The sequence below is a fragment of the Paroedura picta genome, chromosome 15 (assembly GCF_049243985.1).
Source record: "Paroedura picta isolate Pp20150507F chromosome 15, Ppicta_v3.0, whole genome shotgun sequence".
Taxonomy (NCBI): Eukaryota; Metazoa; Chordata; class Lepidosauria; order Squamata; family Gekkonidae; genus Paroedura; species Paroedura picta.
Genome location: NC_135383.1, coordinates 29,486,937 through 29,508,767, shown reverse-complemented (window position 1 = coordinate 29,508,767; position 21,831 = coordinate 29,486,937). Strand labels below are relative to the sequence as shown.

General features: G+C 51.2%; 2 protein-coding genes across 7 annotated transcripts in view; one reads left to right on the top strand and one right to left on the bottom strand.

Moving 5' to 3' along the window:
• Positions 1-21,831, top strand: part of NF1 (neurofibromin 1) — a 365,186-nt gene that overhangs the window by 240,998 nt on the left and 102,357 nt on the right. The window lies entirely within an intron of this gene.
• OMG (oligodendrocyte myelin glycoprotein) lies at positions 1,294-5,191 on the bottom strand. Of its 2 annotated transcripts, none has more exons than XM_077311986.1 (2): positions 4,096-5,191; positions 1,294-3,174 (listed from the first exon to the last, which is right to left on the bottom strand). In XM_077311986.1, exon 2 carries the CDS (start codon positions 3,166-3,168, stop codon positions 1,852-1,854), a length of 1,317 nt encoding a protein of 438 aa, XP_077168101.1. In that variant the 5' UTR covers positions 3,169-3,174; positions 4,096-5,191; the 3' UTR covers positions 1,294-1,851. The 2 variants fall into 2 exon arrangements, with proteins under 2 accessions (XP_077168101.1, XP_077168102.1); XM_077311987.1 differs by having other exon boundaries at positions 3,970-4,100.

The following is a 21,831-nucleotide window of genomic DNA, read 5'->3' as shown; positions in this document are numbered from 1 at the left end:
AGTCCGCACTCCTAACCACTACACCAAACTGGCTCTCCTGTTACATGACTTCCTGGAGGGGCCCCTGCATCCACAGAAGTTGGTTCTCCTTGAAGTGAACCCACATGCTTGCCCTGCTGGCATATTGTGCCAACAGAATCTTTCACCTTGGCTTCTTTTTCCCTGAGCCTTAAAATTAAACCTAACTTCAGAATATTTAAGCAATGGTTAAGTACTGAATTGTAAACTAGTTGGAACTTGGGTTTGAAATGTGCAAACTGTGGCTTGAGTGAATCATTATTCAGTGTGGCATTCTTGCCAAGCTAAATTGCTCCCCAGTTTTTGTGCTTTCAAAATGGCATTCAGGTCTCAGCAGGTTTCACTGGAATTTGGGGTTATGACAACAAACCATAGTTACCGTATATACTTGTGTATAAGCTGAGTTTTCCAGCACTGTTTTTAGCACTTACCTAATTAACAGCTTGCCCCCAGCCAGCCAACCGCAGCATTGCATCTGCAACCTGAGCTCTTTGCAAGTGAGCTAGTGGCCTCCAGTTAACCTTTACCTTCTGCAAATATCTTGAAAGCTTACTCTGGCAGCTTTTAGGACATCAATGGTTTGACAGAGAGATTCTGATATTTTTCCCCCTCTTTTCCCAAACTATTCTTTTGGTTTCTGTGGGTGGGGTGGGTGAAGTGGGTTTTGGGGGTGCTTTGGGATTTACTGTTTTTTCAGTGTTTCTTCTTTTATCTGAGGGGCAGCATTGTTTGCCTTTTCTTCTTAGGGTTGTGTTTCTTTTAAAAGTTGATTTTTACAGTTCTTTCTTTCAAGGTTTTGTTCTGGGGGACACTGTAGCCCCCAGTTTGGTAGCTGTTGTACTTGTAGTAGGTTGCCAACTTTGGGTACTATTGTTCTGCTTTGGTTTGCTGGCCTGGGGGGCACTGGTTCTCCTGCCAGGGCTGTTCTCAGAGAGCAGTTCTGTCAGAGCTCTCTCAGGGTGTCTGGCATCAAGAGAGGAAGGGGAGGCTGCATTTCCCAACCTCGGCCTATATGTGAGTCAATAGGTTTGCCCAGATTTTGTTGTAAAATTAAGTGCCTCGGCTTATATCCGGGTCGGCTTATATGCACGTAAATACGGTAATATTATCCCCAGGGAAAAGATTGCCTGTACATGTGCTTAAAGTAGGCATTTGGAAGCTATCCCTTCTCATAAAGATGTCCCCCGTGCACACACATGCATGTGAACAACTTTCGATTTAGGGGGATAGCCCTGTTGGTCTGAAGCAGCAGAATAAAGTTTGAATCTCATGAAATCTTTAAAAACAGCCATGTTTTATTTAACTTTAGTTAATGTGCCACCCATACACCTCAAAATAAGAAGCAGTTGAGGTTTAGACAACTTTATTTCCCTCCTTTAATCCCTTTTGCATGTCATCTTAAAGATCGGTACCTTTACATTACAATACTGTCTGACTAGCATGTCTCACAAGGCAATGCATATATGATACAGGCCTTTCATATTTTTATTTTCCAGGTGTTTAATGACAAAACTATACATAATTGTTACATAAAATACTGACTTTGTTTTGATTTTGTGTGTATGCTTGAAGAAAATTAAAAATGTAAATACAAAATCAGCGCATTTCATAAAAACAATCATATTATTTGATAGAATTAGACTTTTATGTTTTAAACGCAGACATAGTTTAGGTAAGTAGCAACGGTTATCAAGACATCATTTTGTGCAGTTTTTTCATTTAGGAGAAGTTGCTTTCTGTAAGCCCTGGTCCAGAACTGAAACAGGCTTTCTTCTTGCTGTTGGACACAAGCACTTATTGAGAAGGAACAACGAAGCAATTATTCCCAGGCTCTTAGCCGATGGCCAGGGCCACCACAGTGAGGGTGACAATGAGCGGGACTCCCCTGCAGCGGCTTGCTCTGGAATTGCGATGAGGGTTCACATTTGTAGCCGACTCTGCTTTCTTGACAGTGACTGTTGTGCTTTGAGGCCGTTTTGAATAGTTTGTAGGCATCCCGCTGGTGATGCTCAAGGTCATAGGAGTCATGGGTGTTCCTGCCAAACCCATTGTGCTTGAATTCACAGAGCTCGTACCTTGCAGGTGGATCGTCTGTGTGGCTGCTGCTGCTTCATAGGAGTCGAGCTTCTCTGTGCTCAGGTCTCCTGGGTAGAGGACAAGTGGCCTGTCAGAATTGCTAAATGCTACAGCTGGGCCAGCAGGAGTGCTCAGCCCACCCTCCTTTGTCCTGAATTGACGGTGTCTGAGTTGGGCTTGCTCAGTTGTCACGGAAGCCCCAGCGGTACCTGCTGCCTTCATAGCTTTAATGAGGAGGTGGCTTTCCCCCGCGGTGGGGGCGGCTGAGGACAGGGTGGCATGCTTCCAAGAAGAGGTGACGTCATCAGCGCATGGTGGGCCCGTGATTTTGGCGCTGGTTTCTGCCATCCATTTCTGCAAGTACAAGAGGGCTTGCTGGTCGTCCCTGCATGACCATGGATTTTCGTAAAGTGTTACTAATTGCAGATGAATGAGCTGGTCAAAAGCTTTGTCAGGAATGTAGGTGAACTTGTTGTTGTGCAAGTAAAGTTTGGAAAGGTGTGGGAGCCTCACCAGCGTGCCAGGTAGGATTTGCATTAAGAAGTTGTTGGACAGATCTACCATTTCTGTGTTGAAAGGAATGTTAGTGGGGACCGTCCAGAGTCTGTTGCTACTGAGATTGAGGAACTTGAGGTTGCTCAGAGTATTGTTGATGAGAACAGCCCTTTCCACCATGTTTTCAGACACGTCGAGGACCTTAAGGTTCCACTGGTAAGCTGTGTCGAGCTTTTGAAGAACCTTGATGTTGTTGTGTGTGGCGTATATTTCCCACAGTGACCTGGGCAGATTAGCAGGCAGGTTCCAAAGCCGGTTATGGGAAATATCCAGGGTCCTCAGATGGGCAAACTGAGTCAATTGGCTGTCGAGGTCTGCCAGGTGGTTATGAGACAGGTTTAAATAGGTAATATTGTCCTGAAGTTCATGTGGCAGTGTGGTCAGGTTTCTGCCAGAACAGTCCACGTTTCTGTTGTTTCCTGAGCATGAGCATAGAGAAGGGCAGACGCCCTGAACAGCTGCTATGAAGAAGAGAAGAGCCAGCACACAGGGAGATGCCTGGAAGACCCAATTCTCCATGGTTGCCTGGGAGCAAATATATACAGAAACACCCAATTTATTGCATAGCTGAGGAATGCAATTTGCGGGGGTTGTATCGGGAGGCTTTCCCCCCTTGCATTGCTTTCTTTCCGCTGAAGTTGCATTTATATGAAATAAGGACACATACCTCCATCCCTAAGACCTGGCCCTCCCTGGGGGAAAAGACAGTTATTCACAAAAGCTCTCTTCACCCTACTGTCTTGCTGCCCGGCTCGTCTCTTCCTGCCTCCCTCCTCCTCTTCCGCCTTTGTGGCCAGCTCCCAATGGCAGCATTCCTCCTAAACTGCTCTTCTCTTCCAAAGGCTACACAATGCCTGCTTTCTGTCTGAGAGGCTCTGAATCCCATGTTTATCTAGGGGTTCGCTCTCTCTCTCTCTCTCTCTCTCTCTCTCTCTCTCTCTCTCTCTCTCTGTTTTATAAAGGATTATTATTATTATTATTATTATTTGGGGAGAGAAATGAAGGCTGTCCAAAGGAATAGGCTTAAAATCTCTGCAGTAATGTAAACATTCCTTTGCTATAAAATGACATAGCTGCAAAGAAACCCAAAATCCTTAATTCAGATACCAATATGGCACCTATGTGCCAAGGCCAGCCCCCCCCCAATTTCCAAACATCATATTTATCCCCCCTCCCCATTTCTCTCTAACCTGGCAGCATGTCCATTTGGCATCTGGACTGTTCAGATGAGAGCCTACGGCTGTCACTGCAGCAGGCTTGTTGGGCATGCAAGTTAAAATTATATCTCTTCCATTTAAAGACGATTGTTTTTATACTCACACTCTCCCTCCCTCTCTCTCTTCCTTTGCTTCTTTCACTGTCTGGTCCAAAGCGATGGCAGTTGTGGGCCTTAAAAGCAAGGAGACGATGGGGGGGGGGGGAAGAGAAGCAAAGCCACAAACTTACCCTGGTCCTGCTGCAGCCTCAGAGCATCGTTCATCTGAAGGATGGAGAGGCAGAGGTCGGCTCGCTCTCCAGGGCAGCCCCAGATTCTCTGTGGGTTGTGCTTTGCCTCCTCAGCTGCATCGTACTGCCGTTTCCAGGGGCTTGGGAACCACCTGATCCATCGGAGGACTGCAGAGCTCTGTCGTTTGCTGCTGACTCAAATGCATTGCAAGGGGTGCCGACTCGACAAAATGGACAGGTTTTTGAGAGCAGACTTTCCAAACTTCTCTCGGTGTGTTCCTTTCTCCTCCCCTCCCACTCCCCTCCCCCTGGGACGTGTCGGGATGCATTAAGATGCTGCAAGCGTTCCGGAGCTGTGCAAATAGTATCCATCTCAGATTTGGTGTGTCGTTTCTAAAACAACATTTATAGTGCTTCAGCTCCTGGGCTGGTCTTGTGCACAATTCCCTGCCTGCTGTGCCTTCATCTCAAGGGTTAATTTGGGATCCCTTTCTGCGTTTGTCGATGACAACCGTGCTTTCCCACTTCAGGAGTTCTTAAGCGGCGTGTGGGGATGGCTGCGGTGTCAGCCTGGGACCCGAGAGACCAGCTTCTTCAAGGCCGAAGCTTAACTTGGGTGATTTGGCTCCCAGGGGAAGGCAGATCAGCGTCCACTACCTGAAGCTGCTCGGAGGAGGAATAGATTTAAAAAGCACGTCTGGGTAGAGCTAGCTGAGAAACCGGAAGGCTGTCTAGCCGAGCTGCCTGCCAGATCTGCCATGTGTCCTCATGCATCCCAGTCCTACCTCCGGCTGGCTACCGGTTGAAAGCCACACCAGCCGTGCTACACTGGGCAATCCGGAGAAAGGGCCCCTGCCAGGGCTGCCTGTGTGACTGGGGGGGCTCAGCTTGTCCACAGAGGCTGGGCTCATTGCTGCAGTCGGGTCCTGATGGCTTAGAAGCTGCAGCATCCCACAGCCTCATCAAGAGCAGAACGTGATTTATTTATTCATTTATTTTTTAGATTTATATACCGCCCTCCCCGAAGGCTCAGGGCGGTTTACATTAAACTAATCAACAATACATGAAACATGAAACAGTCCTCGTTAAAAACATGCAGTAATTAATACTGATGAAAAGGATCGTTATGCCTACAAGTCAGTGGCCTCCTATAGGTCGGGAGGGAAGCTTCTTGGGAGGGTACTTTACCTCTTTCCCTTGACCAGAAGGTTGACGGTGCCATAGTTCCTTTTCCTCCGGTGCTCCCTGTGGCACTCTGCCCCAGTGGGCTCCTGGGCACACAAGTACTGCTCTCCTCCTCTCTCCGAAACAGACTGAACACCTTCTGTTGATCCACGGCACTTTCTCTAGTCGATTCTAGCTGAAGGCCACACAAGATTCTGGCATATTTTAAATTATTTGGATATAAACATAAGTGGAGGACTGGCAGGGTGCACTGTACCCCTCCCTGAAATTCCTCATACCTTCTCCCCTTTTTCTGCTTCCTTTTCTCCTTCCCATCCTGCCTTTATCTGCCACCTTCAGCTTCTTCCCTCCCCCCAGCAGCTTCTCCCAGAGGGAACTGTGGATGGCAGCTATAATGGCTTAGAATCATAGAATCATAGAATCATAGAGTTGGAAGGGGCCACACAGGCCATCTAGTCCAACCTCCTGCTCAACGCAGGATCAGCCCTAAGCATCCAGCTTGTGGGAGGGGGGGGGACCTCATTTTCCCCTGTTTCCTCTATCCCCTCTCCTGTAAGCCCCCTTTCCATGGCTCAGTGCAAGAGCACCTAGAATCATTAATAGAGTTGGAAGGGATCCCATGGGTCATCTAGTCCACAGGTCCCCAACCCCTGGGCTGCGGCCCGCTGCCAGGCCGCAGCTCCCTCTCCTCCCCCCCCCCTCAGCGACAAGCTTGCCAAGCCGCGGGCAAATTGGCCGCCAAAGTGACCAATTACCTTGCGGCCTGGCAAGCTTCTTGCTTCGGGGGGGGGGGGAGAAGCTTGACGGGCCACAAGCTAATCGGCCGCTTTGGCGGCTGATTTGCTGACGGCCTGGAGGGGCGGGAGAGGGAGCCGCGGCCGCTGGCAGGGAGGCGGCACAAACTCCGGACAAATTTGTGCTGGGGCTGCCGCGTGTGTGCGGGGCCCTGGGCCGTCCTCTCCCCCCACTCGGTCACAGCGGCCCACAGCAACCGGAAGGTTGCGGACCGCTGATCTAGTCCAAAACTCTGTGCTATGAAGGACCCAACCCTATCACTTATCCACTGTCACCTGCCACCCCCTTGAGCCTTCACAGAATCAGCCTCTCCGTCAGATGGCTCTCCAGCCTCTGTTTAAAAATCTCCAGAGATGGAGAACCCACCACCTCCCGAGGAAGCCTGTTCCACTGAGAAACCGCTCTAACTGTCAGGAACTTCTTCCGGATGTCTAGACTGAATTTCTTTTGAATTAATTTCATCCCATTGGTTCTGGTCCGTCCCTCCGGGGCAAGAGAGAACAACTCTGCTCCATCTTCTACATGGTAGCCTTTTAAATCCTTGAAGATGGTTATCAGATCCCCTCTCAGCCGTCTCCTCTCCAGGCTAAACAGACCAAGCTCCTCCAACATTTCCTCATCTTGGTCTCCAAACCCCTCACCATCTTTGTTGCCCTCCTCTGGACACGCTCTGGTTTGTCAACATCCCTCTTCAACCTGCTTGGCAGATTCAATCTCTGGCATCTCCAGCCAAAAAGTGTGAAGAAGTAGGCAGTGTGATAGACCTCTGCATCACCAACTGGAGCGCAGCTGCCAGTCAGAGCCCTGTGGCCCTGTGGCTTGACTCAGCATAAGGCAGCTAAATGTGTCCGTGCTTCCTTTTTTCTTTCCCACCCACCCACTCACCCACCAACTGTATTAATTATGTATTTACTTCCTTTTTACCTTGAATTGCCAGGCCCAGGAGGAGCCTAGGGGAGGGGCAGGGACATAGAGGAGGAGCCATCATGTGTGACATCATTTCTAGGAAATTCTGAAAGTGTCGTCATGCCTTTTTGGTAACTGCTGACAGTTCTGTGGCATTACATTTGCATTTCTGGTGATTCCTAGAGCCCTTCTAGGGGAATTGATGTTACACCATTTTTTTAAGGGTTCTTTCTCCCATGGGGACACCAGCATGAACATGCCAATCCTACCTTTCTCCACAGTTACAGCGTTCTCCTCTCTTCATCTTCACAACAATCTTGTGAGGTAGGATAGGCTGGGAATGTGTAAGTGGCCCTGTGTTACCCAGTGAGCTTCCATGGCAGCATTCTTCTTTGAACTGAGGTTTACCACATCCTTGTTTGTAACCACTAAACCACGCTGGCTTTTGTGGATGCCGGCAGCTGAACTTGGATGAGCGACAGTTGCTCCATGGCTTGACCCTGAGGAGTCTTCCCTCAGAAGCCAAATCAGCCTTAATGGACAGAAGCCAAGGCAGTTCTGGTTGCCTAGCAACTGCCTTAGGGAGCGTTTGGTCCTTAAAACTACAGGTTCTGCTTCTGTCATGGTGGGGTTTAACCACCCACTGCAAGCGTGTGTTCCTGAGAGGATTTACTGTGCATATTCATCCCCCCCCCTTATATATTACTGTCTGTTTTGACTGGTGGGCCTTTCCCATCTCTGCAGCCTGGGAATGACCAGGGCAAACGTGCAATAGTTGTTTCCTATGGTCCTAGATGTGAGGCTCTCCAATTACTTCCAATAATCAGGCTTCATGTATGAAAAGAAAAGCTCTTTATTGAAAGAATAACAAACTCGCCATCATGGGAAGTTTGCTAAGACTAAAGATCCTAATCCAACTACTCCTTCATCTACCCTTTGCCCCTGGTTCCTCCCTACACCAACTGATGTAGCACGTGCAGGGCAACCTCTCCCCCTATTCATGTCAGCAGGGGTTCTACAGGGGCCAGCCTGGCACTGGGCACAATACGTAGCTGATTGTACAGGTGCTTTCTCTGCTGCAGCTACCGTCTTGTGGCACAGCCTGCCTTAGATGGCCAGGAAGGCTCCCACTCTCCGGGCTCTCTGCAAACTTCTGCCCAAGTAACAGGGCTGCACACCTAGCCACAGTAATCCATGCGACGTCTGTCTCCAGACAGGGCCTTCCCTTGTCCCTGATGCAGAAATTCCAGCTGGTACGAAGTGCAGCTGCTAAGGTCCTCACCAGTTGAATTTGGGTTGAGGATCAGCATTCTGCTTTGTGACTTTAAGGCCATTGGCGCTCTGGGCCCAGCATATCTGAGAGCCCGTCTAACTCCCTACGCTCTGTTGCAGGGCCCTCGGCTCGGGGAATTCCAGCAGGCTCGCCAGGCTTCGGCCAGGGCCAGGGCCTGACCCTCACCTGGTGGAAGGAGCTCCCAGGAGAGCTGAGGGCCCTGACGGAATTGGCATGATTCCCCGGGGCTCTTCCACCGGGCATTCAGTTGAAGCCAGGTTGGGAGGAGGATGTGGAGCCCTTCCTCTGAAATATTCCGGGCAACATCATTCCCTGGAATCCGTGGGGGTGGATTGGATGGTTAGGTTTTACTGTTCTGTTTTTAATATTGTATTATTTCTTGTGTTATTTTCATGTTAGCCGCTGTGAGCTTGCTGGGCCATAAACCGCAGCCTATAAATGTAACTAATAAATAATGTTTAACCGCTCCTCGCGGAGTGGATAAAATAAAGCCGTAAGGGCTCCATCGGTGGGCCCTGTCCGGGATGAGGAAGGGTGCCGATAGGGCCGTTCCCCCCGACTGACAATTGGAGGGCCCAATCGGCAGGCGCAAAGCGCCTGCCAATTGGCCCCTCCGATTGTCAGTCTGGTGGCAAGGGACCAATTGCGACTCCAGACTCCCTCCCATCGCCGCGCCCACTGCCCGCCCCACCCGCACACAGCTGAGCTCGCCCGCTGGCCCAAGCTGCCACGAGCGGCCGGCTGAGCCCTGTGGTGGAGCAGCGGCGCCATCCACCACGCCCACCCAACGGCCGAAACTCGCCACCGGGACCCACAGCTGGGAGCGCCCCGCGGGCCCACCCGCTTCCACAAGACGCTCCCGCATCGGCACAGCCTCTGTGCTGCGCCGCCATCGCCGCCCACCCCGCGCACCCGACGCCCGAAGCTCGCCCAGCCGCGCCTACAGCCAACAGCAGTGTCCTGACTACAGGCCGCCCACCGACAGTTCCTGCCTCACGGCCACTAAATACGGTAGGCCACTGGGCGTGGGGGGGCCCGACAACTCGCCGCCGCCTCCCAGGATGCCCGCCACCCATCCTCCGGTACGTTCTCCGGTACGTTCTCTCGCCCTGCAGCGACCCCAACCTCGACAGCCTGCTAGGGCCTGCTGTATTCCGATTACAGCGGGCTTATTTTCTAGTAAATAAATAAAATGGTTCATGGAGTTACTTACTGTGTAGCTTACTGTGAGTAGTATCTTATTATGTAGTGTTTATACCGCTTCCTGCACCATGTTAATGTTTATGTTCAGCTTCAGTTCTTTCTGGTTGGTTCCAGAATTCTACAGTCCTTATGGGTTATACTGAATGTCCTATTCTGGGTGGTTGGTTTTTTTTCCCCTTTGGTCCTAATTTGCTTTGAGTCTTTATGAGAAAGGCAGTTAAGAAATAACGTAAATAAATTTAAAAATAAAAATACGCAGTCTTCTAAAACACAAGACCCATTTCCCTGGATGAGCCGTGAAGCAGGGTGGGCTCTGGCTCCTGCACAGGATCCAGCAGCCTCACTGGGAGGGACCCGACTTGGGACCTTCTTCCTGCCAGAGAAACTTTCCATTTTTCAGACAAAGCTCTGTTTACATGGAGGGAGGTGGGGATGAACTCTGCCGTCTCCCCAAGAAGTCAAATCTGGGATAAAGTGAACCTTCCGCATTGGTGAATTGCCCAAAGCATATCTCAAGCAAGGGACTACTCATCAAGTTTGCAGATGACACCAAAGACTGGCAAATACTCCGGAAGATAGAGACAGAGTTCAACGAGATCTGAACACAATGGAAAAATGGGCAAATGAGAACAAGATGCAATTTAATAAAGATAAGTGTAAAGTTCTGCATCTGGGTCAGAAAAATGAAAAGCATGCCTACTGGATGGGGGATACGCTTCTAGGTAGCACTGTGTGTGAACGAGACCTTGGGGTACTTGTGGATTGTAAACTAAACATGAGCAGGCAGTGTGATGCAGCGGTAAAAAAGGCAAATGCCATTTTGGGCTGTATCAACAGGGGCATCTCATCAAAATCACAAGATGTCATAGTCCCATTGTATACGGCACTGGTCAGACCACACCTGGAGTACTGTGTGCAGTTCTGGAGGCCTCAAAATTGAAAGGGTACAGAGGAGAGCGACGAAGATGATCTGGGGCCAAGGGACCAAGCCCTATGAAGATAGGTTGAGGGACTTGAGAATGTTCAGCCTGGAGAAAAGGAGGCTGAGAGGGGACATGATAGCCCTCTTTAAGTATTTGAAAGGTTGTCATTTGGAGGAGGGCAGGATGCTGTTCCCATTGGCTGCAGAGGAAAGGACACGCAGTAATGGGTTTAAACTTCAAGTACAACAATATAGGCTAGATATCAGGAAAAAAATTTTCGCAGTCAGAATAGTTCAGCAGTGGAATAGGCTGCCTAAGGAGGTGGTGCGCTCCCCCTCACTGGCAGTCTTCAAGCCAAGGTTGGATACACACTTTTCTTGGATGCTTTAGGATGCTTTGAGCTGATCCTGCATTGAGCAGGGGGCTGGACTAGATGGCCTGCATGGCCCCTTCCAACTCTATGATTCTATGATTCTATGACTGGACATGTGTGTGTTGACAGTGTTACTGTAGACTGAGTTGGTACTTTCCTGTTGCTAGGCATCTGCTCTCTTATTGCCCTCTGCAAGCCACATCTAAGTGCCATTTTATAGGCAGAAAGGGAGCAGAGCCAGAGGACCTTGGCTGTGGACAGAGGTGCCTTCCCCAGGGGCAGAGTCCGATGCACCTCTCCTCAAGGGGCCTGGTTGCTGGCCCTGGATCTCCTGCCAATGGGCTCCACTGATGGTCCTGTTGCCACCAAAGAGAGGGTCTTGCAGGGGGCACGGGCTGTTTCAGGGGGAGTGGTGTTCTGGCACTTCCTTGGAGCCACCAAGGCTGCCCATTTTGCTCACAAGGTACCTTCATTTCATCCTTTATGGGTGGGGGGGGGGAGGGTGTCCCTTGCCTCTTGCTCCACCAGATGGCTGTTGGTGCCATGAAGGCCCAGGAGGCTGGCAGCTGCAAATTCTTGGTCAGGAGACTCACACATGCAGTGCTGCCTTCTGTTCTGTACAGCTCTCATCAGCTTGCGTCTGGAGGACAATTTTCACCTCTGGGAACCAGCTGGGGATTTGGGAGCAGGCAACCAACCCCATGAGCCAGAGGGGACCTTTGCTGCGGGAGGGGAGGGGAGCGGGTACCCAGAAACCTAGACCCACACAGGGGTACACTCTTAGCACTAGTAATCCTTGTTGGCATTATTGTGCTTTGGAAATTGATTTTCAACTGCTCAGGTCATTTCGAATATCTTGACTGCAGCCAGTGGCCACATCTTTTTGTTGGTTTTATACTGGTTTTAGTTCAGATTAGATCCATGACTGCCTGCTCTTCTGTGTATTTAACTGCTGCCTGGGTTTAGAAAGGTGGGTAGGATCCTAACAATCTAGCAGCAGGGTTTAACCATTTTCCCTGAACCTGGGAAAGGGACTTCAGGGGCTAGACATCCCCACTGATGGGGTATGTGTATGGGGGGGGGGGTGCAGCTGGCTCTGCAGCCTGGGCTTAACTCCCACATGTGATTGTATGAGTGCCTTTTGGTGCAGGAGTGTCTTGAACTGGATCCTTCCTACCCCAGAGTGGTTGGCACCCTACAAGAAATCACCTGGTTTGCAGTGCAGCAACCTCCCCCTTGGGATCCATGGCAGGCTTCCCTCGGTATTTTATGACTGCAGCTTTTTCTCAGCTTTCCTATTGCACCGAGCCTCCTCGACGCTTAGCATGATCAAAATGGGACCTCATCCACAGCATCCTGTGAGGGACAGCTGTGCCTCTTCCAGGTCGCAAAACCTGCAAAGGGATCTACGGCTTCATGGGAGGCCACTGAAGATCTGCAGGGTGCTTAACACTCCGACACAATTGGTCCTTAAGGAACTGATGCTGACATTTCCTGGGTTTTATACATTTAAGCCTGTAATCCCAAACACATCAGCCCTGCTGGATCAAACCGGTGGTCCATCTAGTCTCGCATCCTGTTTTCCATAATGCACCCAGAAGTCCCACGCCCTCCACCTCTTGTTTCTCCTGGTACTTTGTTCTCAGCATTATTCTGCCTCAGTAGAAGGAGATTCCATCCCCTGCTGTCATGGCTAATGGGGACTCGTGTCCATCTAGGTCAGCACCCCATTTCCCAGAGAACCTGAAAGATCCACCAGCTGGGGCACAGAAGCCAAACCTTCCCCCTGCTAGTAGATCAAGATTCCATGGAAGTCTCATAGCAGTTGGTACAGATGATCTTTAAAAGCCATCTCAGCTAATGTCTGCGGTAACATCCTGCAGGTTAGTGATTCCTACTATTCCATTATGTGCTGTTTTATCCGTCTTGAACCATAGACAGGTATGCCATACACATTATAAGCTCTTAAAACTCTCTTAGACCCCGATGTGTCAATGGTGCATTTCAGTGTGGAGCACTTTACCTGGGCAATGGAAAGCACCAAGCTTTTTACGCTTTTTGGCTGCTCTTCACTCTGCAGTGCTGACAACCAGCAGTAAGGGATCCCTGCACAGAGGGGAAGGACAAAAGACTCCATTTTCATCCACTTGCCATCCCAGACTGTCTTTGGATATACCTGAGCAGGGTGACTGGTGGAAAAGGGCATTCCTTGGGAGTGGTTGAGGGTAGGGGCCGGTTCCGTAAGCTGGCATACTCTGAACTCTGCTTTTAGGATTAAAACTTAAAGGATAACAGAAAAAGAAGGAAATTTTTTTGCCCTTCAGTAATGCAAATTTAGCACAAAAGTTATTTAAATCATGCCAAAACACTGTTTTTTTAGGCCTGTTAAATGAAGAGCAGTTGTTATTTTAAGATGGAGTCTTCCAAATGCCTGAACTGGAAAACCTGCCTCCTTTATGTGTACTGGTTGATTTGAATTGGGGGGGGGGTGTGTGGTGGGCGATTCCTCCTCCTCTCTCTTTCTCCCTCTTTCACACTCACACACATTCGGTCAAAATGTGATTTCAGGGTCTTTGTGCCCTCAGGCTTCACAGTCCCATCAGATACAGGAGGCTGATAGTCCAGCTTTCCTAAGTTATGATTTGAGAAACTCTTTAAAAGGATACCATAAAAATGCAAGATGTGACCCGTAGTTTGAGGTATGCTGGATCCTCAAAGTCCAGAGATTTATTTTCTGCCATGCCACTCATAAGACTGAAGTCTTCTACTGGTCTTCTTGCCAAACTCCCAAGGTATCCTGCTTTTGGACATGGAAGTGCTGTTTGGCCATCTTTGTGTCTGATGGATACTGATGAGACCCTTTAAAGGTGTTGTAAGTTGAGGGGCAGCACAAAACACATTATTAAAAAGGCATTATAGGGCAAGCCAACTACCCACTATCCTGCGCACCCATCTTGAGAACTGGGTTTTCTCATGCTGTGCAGTATTCTTGTCTCATCCAATTGCCACTCAGTGGAAATTAGGAAACCTTTTCATGTTACAGATCTTAGGTATAATGTGTATAGAAAAAAATACTTCTCAGGTTGGTGAGATAGCTAACAGTTTGACCTGGGATGCTTACCTGAGATGCTCATGCTCCTATGCAGCCTATGAAACTCTAAAAAGCACACCTGTGCACATGCCCAAAAATTCCACTTTCACTGGTCTATATAAGAAAGCCCTTTTTGAGAAGACATGAAGATGGCCAAATGCGCTTTGGGAACGAATCCCCTTTTGGTCAGGGTTTTGGTACCCAAGGTGATAGTGGTGGAAAGTGGTGTCAAGTCACAGCGGACTCATGGCAACCCCACGGGGGTTGACAAGGCAACAGAGGAACCAGGGAGGCCCCTGTGAGCAATCCTGGTTGCCCATCCAAGACTGCTGAGCTTCTGGGAGCTGATGCAGTTGGGCCAGCCGGGGCCATCTGGGTCAGGGCTCCTCACAGTTTTGGCTAGATAGCAGGGATTGTTTTTTTCACAGCCAGAGTAGTTCAGCAGGGGAATGAGCTGCCTAGGGAGGTGGGGAGCTCTCCCTCACTGGCCACCTTCAAGCAGCAGCTGGACGGATCCCTCTCCTAGAAGCTCGAGGCTGATCCTGCACTGAGCAGGGGGTGGGACTAGATGGCCTTCGTGGCCCCTTCCCACTCTAGGATTCTAGGAGTCTAGTTCAGCCGTGGAAGGGGCTGCCTAAGGAGGTGGGGAACTCCTCCTCACTGGTGGTCTTCAAGCAGCGGATGGACAGATCCTTCTCCTGGATGCTTGAGGCTGATCCTGCACTGAGCAGAGGGTGGGACTAGATGGCCTTCATGGCCCCTTCTCACCCTAGGATTCCAGGAGTCTGGAACAGTCCTGGGTTACAATTGTTGATTCGGGTTCTCCTTGAAAATCCCACTCTCCAGTTTCTCTCTCCTCGTACATGGTTTCTTGTATTGTCTTTATTAATATTGTTCATAATAATGAGAAATGTGTAAAAATTAAAAATTTGCAAAAATGTTTTTTGAGAAAGGTACAGATTGGAGGACTTTTGTTTGGGGCACTTTTCCTGCCATTCATTAACTCCTCTTGGTCAAAGATGGCAGCTCTTTTCTTTCTGCACTGTCCCATATATGATATTTTTGTATTTTCACATCTGCCTCCCAAACTATGGGAGTTATTCCCCTTGCCCAGGGAGGTGACAGCAGTACGGCCTGGCAGGATGGCGGCTCCTGGTTTGAGGGGCGGCCCTGCGTTTTTTGGCTGTGCGGTCCATGCGTTTGGCCGAGGAATGGCGGATTGGCCCTTAGCCTTTCTTTCCCACCCATCTGTGCCTGTTAGCGTGGCTGCCTTATTGTCAGGACTAGTAAAAAAGCCCATTGTATTAAGAAGACAATGGGCGCTAGCAGGCGGGGACCAGAGTGAGGGGCAGGCGAGGGACAGAGTGAGGGACAGGCTACCTGAAAGAGGAGGCGGGCGGCGGCTCCTCAGCGTCTCGTGTTTTTTTCCGGGGAGTCCCAGGCGTGGTGCGCTGGGCTGCGGCGGGTCCTCTGCGTTTTTTTGTCCTTCTGCGGCTTTCCCGGCGGCTCCATTGTGTTCTGGGGCCATGAGGGCAGGAAGGCCCCAGCAGCTGCGCTGTGCTCCCAGGGCGGCTTGAAGCGGCGAGAGGCTGCTCCTGGGGTTTTTTTGTTCTTCTGCAGCATCTTGGCGGCGCGGCGGCTCCCTCGGCGGAGGCTCCTTCGGCTGGTGGCCTGACATCAGGCTGCCGGCTAGGGAGCCCCCGGCAGTCGGGCGGCGGCGTGACACAGGCAACGACGGCTTCCTCGGGCGGCGGCTCCCTCGGCGGCGGCGTGATTCCGGCGGCGGCTCCCTCGGGTTCGTGGCTCCCTGGCCGTCTCCCGGCTCCCTGGTTCTTTTTTGCCGGCTTGCAGGAGTCCTGGGGTTGCGGCGGCGGCGGCCTGACGCGGTGAGAGGCGCTTTGCGCCTCTCACCGCAACAGGCCGCTGGGCAGGGAGTCCCCGGCAGCCGCGTTCCGCGCGACTGCTGGGGGCTCCCTGAGGCGGCAGCCTGATGCGGCGAGAGGCGCTTTGCGCCTCTCACCGCGTCAGGCCAGGAGCAACTGCGAGCCGCGCTGCGCGCAGCTCGCAGTTCCTGGGGCTGGGAATCGGAGGGACCAATCGGCAGGCGCTTCTCGCCTGCCGATTGGTCCCTCCAATTGTCTGTCATGAGGAAGGGTCCAATCTGGACCCTTCCTCATCCCGGACTCATCCCGCCACAGAACCCCTTATTGTTTTATTTAGTCCGTGGCGCCCACGGCGCCCCGGGCGGTTTACGGATGGGGCCCCTGCTGCTTTTGTGTCTGTGAGGATCATCTCCCACGTGATGTCTCCTCCCCTAATCCGCAACAAACAGCAACCCCGAAGTGGCACCCAGTGGATGAGGGTTATTGACAGACTCCGGGGAGACCAGAGTCATTCAGGTGTGCCTGCCACCGTTCTGAGCAGAACCAGCCCTTCACTGCTGGGCTCTCCTTCCTGATGGACGTGGGGAGGGAAGAACCACGAGGCTGGATGGGCCAGGATGTGGTTCTGCGCGTGGAGGTTCAGCTCCACAGATGGGATGATCAGGGGAAACACAGGGGGGAGCCACCGCCCACTTTCCTTCTGGGCAGCTTGTAGAGCATTTGGGGCTGCTGCATCTGGCACTCCGATGCCGCACGGGGGGGCCCTGGGGGACAAAATTCAGGCCATAAGAGCCAGCTCAGTGCCATGGATCAGAGCAGCAGCTCTTAATCTGGCAAGCTGGGTTTGATTCCCCATTCCTCCACATGCAGCCAGCAGAGTGGCCTTGGGCAGTCCTTTTAGAGCTGTTCTCAAAGAGCAGTTCTGTCAGGATTCCCTCAGTCCCACCTACCTCACAGGGTGGAGAGAAAAAGGGAGAGGTGATTGTGAGCTGCTTTGAAACTCCTTCAGGTTGTGGAAAGTGGGGCATTAAAAACAACTCTTCTTCCTATCAGTGTCTTTGTGTATCAAGAGATGCACTTGGGCAACATTCTGCACCTGCCAGAGAAGGCTTTCGCTACCCTGTGGGATCCCTCTGAGCTCAGGCCGGCGGGCTTTGTCCAGGGGGAGTGCTGCCAGTGGGCAGGCAGGCAGGCAGGCAGGCAGGCAGGCTGGTGCTCTGGTGCCATTCCCACTCCCTTGTCCCAGCAGCAGCCTCAGATGACCTGCAGGGTACCCACTCCTCTGGCTGCTGTTGTGGGTCAAGGAAGAACTAGGGGTTGGGGAAGGGGTGCTGTGCTTGACCTGTTGCTGCACGCTGCCCTTCAGCATTCAGCGGATGAGCTGATGTCTGAGGGGGCACTGAAAGCGGAGAAGGTCAGCCACAGTGTGGGCCAGGTTGGTGTAGTGGTTAGGAGTGCGGACTTCTAATCTGGCAGGTCGGGTTTGAATCTGCACTCCCCCACATGCAACCAGCTGGGTGACCTTGGGCTCGCCATGGCACTGATAGAGCTGTTCTGACCGGGCAGTGATATCAGCGCTCTCTCAGCCTCTCCTCCCTCGCAAGGTGTCTGTGGTGGGGAGAGGAAAGGGAAGGTGACTGTAAGCTGCTTGGAGACTCCTTTGGGGAAAGAAAAGCGGCATAGAAGAACCTTCTTCTTCTTCTTCTTCTTCTTCTTCTTCTTCTTCTTCTTCTTCTTCTTCTTCTTCTTCTTCTTCTTCTTCCTTCTCCCTTCTCCCTTCTCCCTTCTCCCTTCTCCCTTCTCCCTTCCTCCTTCCTCATTCCTCCCCCCCCCCCGTGGTGCTTCCCCCAATTCGCTCATCCGGCAGTGCTTGATATCCTGCCTGCCACTGAGGTGCATGTGCGCCCACTCTGAATCCTCATGGCAGGGAGCTGTCAGAACCCTAACATGTGGGGGCATCCTCCTGGAACCATTGGCAGGGTGAGGGGGCCATGAATGGGCTCCAAGGAGGGCCGGACCGGGGTGTGGGGTGCTGATTGGGTAGGCAATGAGTTCGTATCTTGAGTTGCTTGGACTCCCACACACATGGCCACAGCTTTCTGGTGGGGAGTGACAGCAAAACCTTCTTCAGAGCCACCAAAGCAGATAGGTTTTACCCTTTCTTCCAGAACATGTTCAGGGAGGGAGCCATGCAGATCTTCCCTGGGGAGGGCAGTCCATATGCTCTGACATGCTCTGTATTGTCAGCCACTGAGCATGGGACACTCTGGAAGGTGGCTCCCCTACTGAATAAGGTTCGTGGCAGAGTGGAAGTTTGGTTTTCTCTCGGGCACTAACTCCTGTACTACTGTATCTAAAGATGTATGAAAGCATATCCTTATCCATGGCTCCGCTATATATTTGTGAAATGCCCCCATGGGAGGAGCATGTTTGGGGTGTCTGGACTTGAGTGCAGCCAGCCCTGATTGGGCCAGCTCCTATGCTCACCGCCCTCCCTAGCAGCCTCCCTCACAGGGTGCCTATTATGGGGAGAGGAAGAAAAGGCAATTTTAAACTGCTTAGAGACACCTGAGGTCTGCTGGGGGACTATGGCCATTCCCAGTTCTCTCAGAGCTCTCTCTACTTGATCTCTCTCGCGGGGAGCCTGCTATAGGAAAAGGAAGGGAAGATGATTTTAAACTGCTTAGAGACACCTGAGGCCTGCTGGATGACTGTGGGCCATTCCCAGTTCTCACAGAGCTCTCTCAGCTCTACCTTGCTCACAGGGTATCTATTATGGGTAGAAAAAGGGAACGCAATTGGAAACTGCTTAGAGACACCTGAGGCCTGCTGGGTTACTGTGGGCCAGTGGACCCCAACCACCAGGCCGCGGCTCCCTCTCCTTGCCCCCCCACCCCGCAGCAAAAAGCTTGCTGGGCCGCAAGCAAATTGGTCGCCAAAGCGTCCGATTATCTCGCAGCCCGGCAAGCTTCTTTCTCTGGGAGGGGGGGGGAGGGACGGGGGGGAGGGACACGCTGGCGGTGCAAACGCGCATGCACGGACCTGCCGCGCATGTGCATTTGCGCCCGATTGGGCCGCAAACGCGTGCATGGCAGTTTCGCGCATGTGCGGGGGCCTGTTGCATGTGCGCATTTGTGCCCCGCCGGGAGTGTGTGTGAAACATGTGTGAAACTGCTGCGCATGCGTGTTTGTGGCCCGGCGGTTGCAGGCGCAGCAGGTCTGCGCTTGCGTGGTTGCGCAGGGGCTGCCGCACATGCGCGGGGCCCCAGGGCGCCCTCCCCCCACCCCTTGGTAGCGGTCCGCAACTGAAGAAAGGTTGCGGACCGCTGCTGTGGGCCATTCTCTTTTCTCTCAGAGCTCTCAGCCTCACCTGTCTCACGGGGAGCCTGCTATGGGGAGTGGAAGGGAAGACGATTTTAAACTGCTTTGAGAAACCTGAGGCCTGCTGGATGACTGTGGGCCATTCCCAGTTCTCACAGAGCTCTCTCAGCTCTACCTTGCTGTGTTATGGGTAGAAAAAGGGAAGGCAATTGGAAACTGCTCAGAGACACCTGAGGCTTGCTATGTCACTGCAGCCCATTCCCAGTTCTCTCAGACCTCTCACAGCCCCACATCCCTCACAGGTTGTCTATTGTGGACAGATGAAAGGAAAAGATGTTTGTAAACCGCTTTGAGACTCCTTTTGGTAGTAAACAGCAGGGTACAAAAATCCAGCTCTTTTAAGGGGCAACAGTGAAAGAAACATGTGGGCTCGTAACATTATATCAAGAGTAAAAAAAATGGAGAAGAAGGATCAGGGTGGACACCTGAGTACTGTGACTACCCCATGTGGATTAGGGCAGAGGGGCATTTCGGTGAATGTGGCCTAATTCACACAAGAAGGGAAATGACGCAGAACTGGGGGGAATTGGTTGCCATGCAATCTTCCCCTAAGAAGAGTCTCCAGTCTGATTTTCCCTTCACATATCTGAGGACATGTCTCTGGAAAGCTCATCTGTAACCACTATGCCACAATCCCCAAAGGTCAGTCCTCTCCCACACTCAACGAACATTCCACACCACAGGTTCTTGACACCCATCTCTCCACACCCATACCCTCATTTGCCACCACACCACCACAACCTCCCACACAATGCGCACATTCAACCCTGTGCCCTGAACAACTGGACAACTCCTCCCCTTCCTCTTCCCACTGCCAAGTTCTCTCTGTCTTAATCACTCTCTTCATTCTACCTCCCTCTCTTTGCTATTTCCCACCTCCCCCCTGCTAGCGCCCCTTGTATCAGCTATAATGGGCTTTAATACTAGTACCTTGAATAAAACTTTGTGGGTCTTAAGCATGCCACTGGACTTTGTCCTGTTATGCTAAAGTGACTGTATACATTTAACAGATAAAGATTTCACTCAAAGAAACTTTGTCATCAGTTCTTAATCTTCTGTTGTTCTTAATTTTTGTATGTTTGTCTGCATTTGTTTTCTCTTTCCTCTCTCTCTCTCTCACACACACAACACGGTATTAGAGAGGAGATAAAGGAAGCCACAATGTGCCAGCTTCCTGTCTCATGCAGCATCATCCTAAGCAGAGCAACCCCTCAGGGTCCCCCTCATGTGCATCGTACAACCACCCCACAGAGGTCCTCACTCTCAAAAATGACTAAGTGCTGTTTATAAAAGAAATGGACAAATGAGCAGCACCATCAAAGTGTAAATATTTCATAATTTGCTTTAAAAAATTAAGCCCAGGGCAATTTAGAACATAAAGAAGAAAGGGGGGGAGGACTTACGTTGGGTACTAAAAAAGTCAACCTAAGTCTCAATCAGAACAATGGAAATCCTGGGAGTCAGATGCAATTTGGAGTGTTCAGTACCACTCAGCTGGCAGTGCTTTTGAAAATGAACCCGTGTTCTCATTTTGTATCAAGGTGTAAGAAGTGAAGTTTGATGGGTAGACTTGAATGTTGGCCCAGCCCCCAGCGTGCCCCGCTGTGCACCCAGAGGGGGAATCTCAGGAACCTTCAAGTTGCTGCTGTGTTTCTTTGTGAGTAGGATCCTGGGAGTGGCAAAGAGTACAAACCCCAGCAATCTTTGCAGTATGAAGGACTTCCTTCAATGTCCACCTTACCGTTATAACCATGGGTATTGCAGTAGGTGAGGTAATGGCTCCTGCAGGCAATTCTCAACTGGTGAAGATGAAATCCACAGAGAAAAGGATCATTTCCTGGGGCTACCAAAGGCAAAAACGCCACCATGGAGATCTTTGTGTGTTAAAGTTGCAGCAAAGTAATTTCTCGATCTAGTCGTGCTTCAGAGGTCTCAGTCATCGAGGCAGCTGAAGGGAAGAGCTCTTAACAGAATCTTGCACAGCCTCCGGCCTCTGCTGCAGAATGCAGGTGCTGTGGAGCCATTGGCTGCCGTCCTACGTGGGAATGGAGAAGTTGCCCAGGAAGTCCGATAGGGCCCTGCCTAATCCCCAAAAGAGGAAGGAGGGGAGAGTCAGGAGTGTCGAGTCCTTTCTGTGTGTGTCTAACTCCAACACGGCAGGCGCACAGAGGACGCCAGGGCAGGTAACAAACAAAGACAAAAAGGCTTCTCAGAAAGGAGCAGGAGCTCCCTGAAGATACAGATACCAGCTGCTGTTAGCCCTGGTCGTTCAGCAGAACCTCCATGTCTAGAAGTAGTGTGGCTTTTCGTATGGGCTGGCAGTTGCAGCTGTGCCTTCTGGAAGCCTCTGGCTGGCATGCTACTGTAGACCAGAGACGGGATTAGATGGACCTCCTGGTCTGACCTGCAGGGCTCTTTTTATGTCCAAATAAGCAACAATCCAAAATGCTACGGGGGAAATAGTAGGTAAAGATTACATTGGCTTTTGAAAGCGGGATGTGGAGTTTTGGTTTAGAAAAATTCTTCAGGTGGTGGAGGAAGCAAAGATGCCTCACCTGGACTTTCACAAGAGAAATCGGGTGGTACCAAAGGTGGAGTCGCTCCAGGTGACTGAAGGGGAAGGGCCCCAGCGCCATTTGGGCAGAGGCCCTTGTTAATGGCACCCATCGAGCTGGGTGGAGGGGACAGATCAGCCGGCTCTG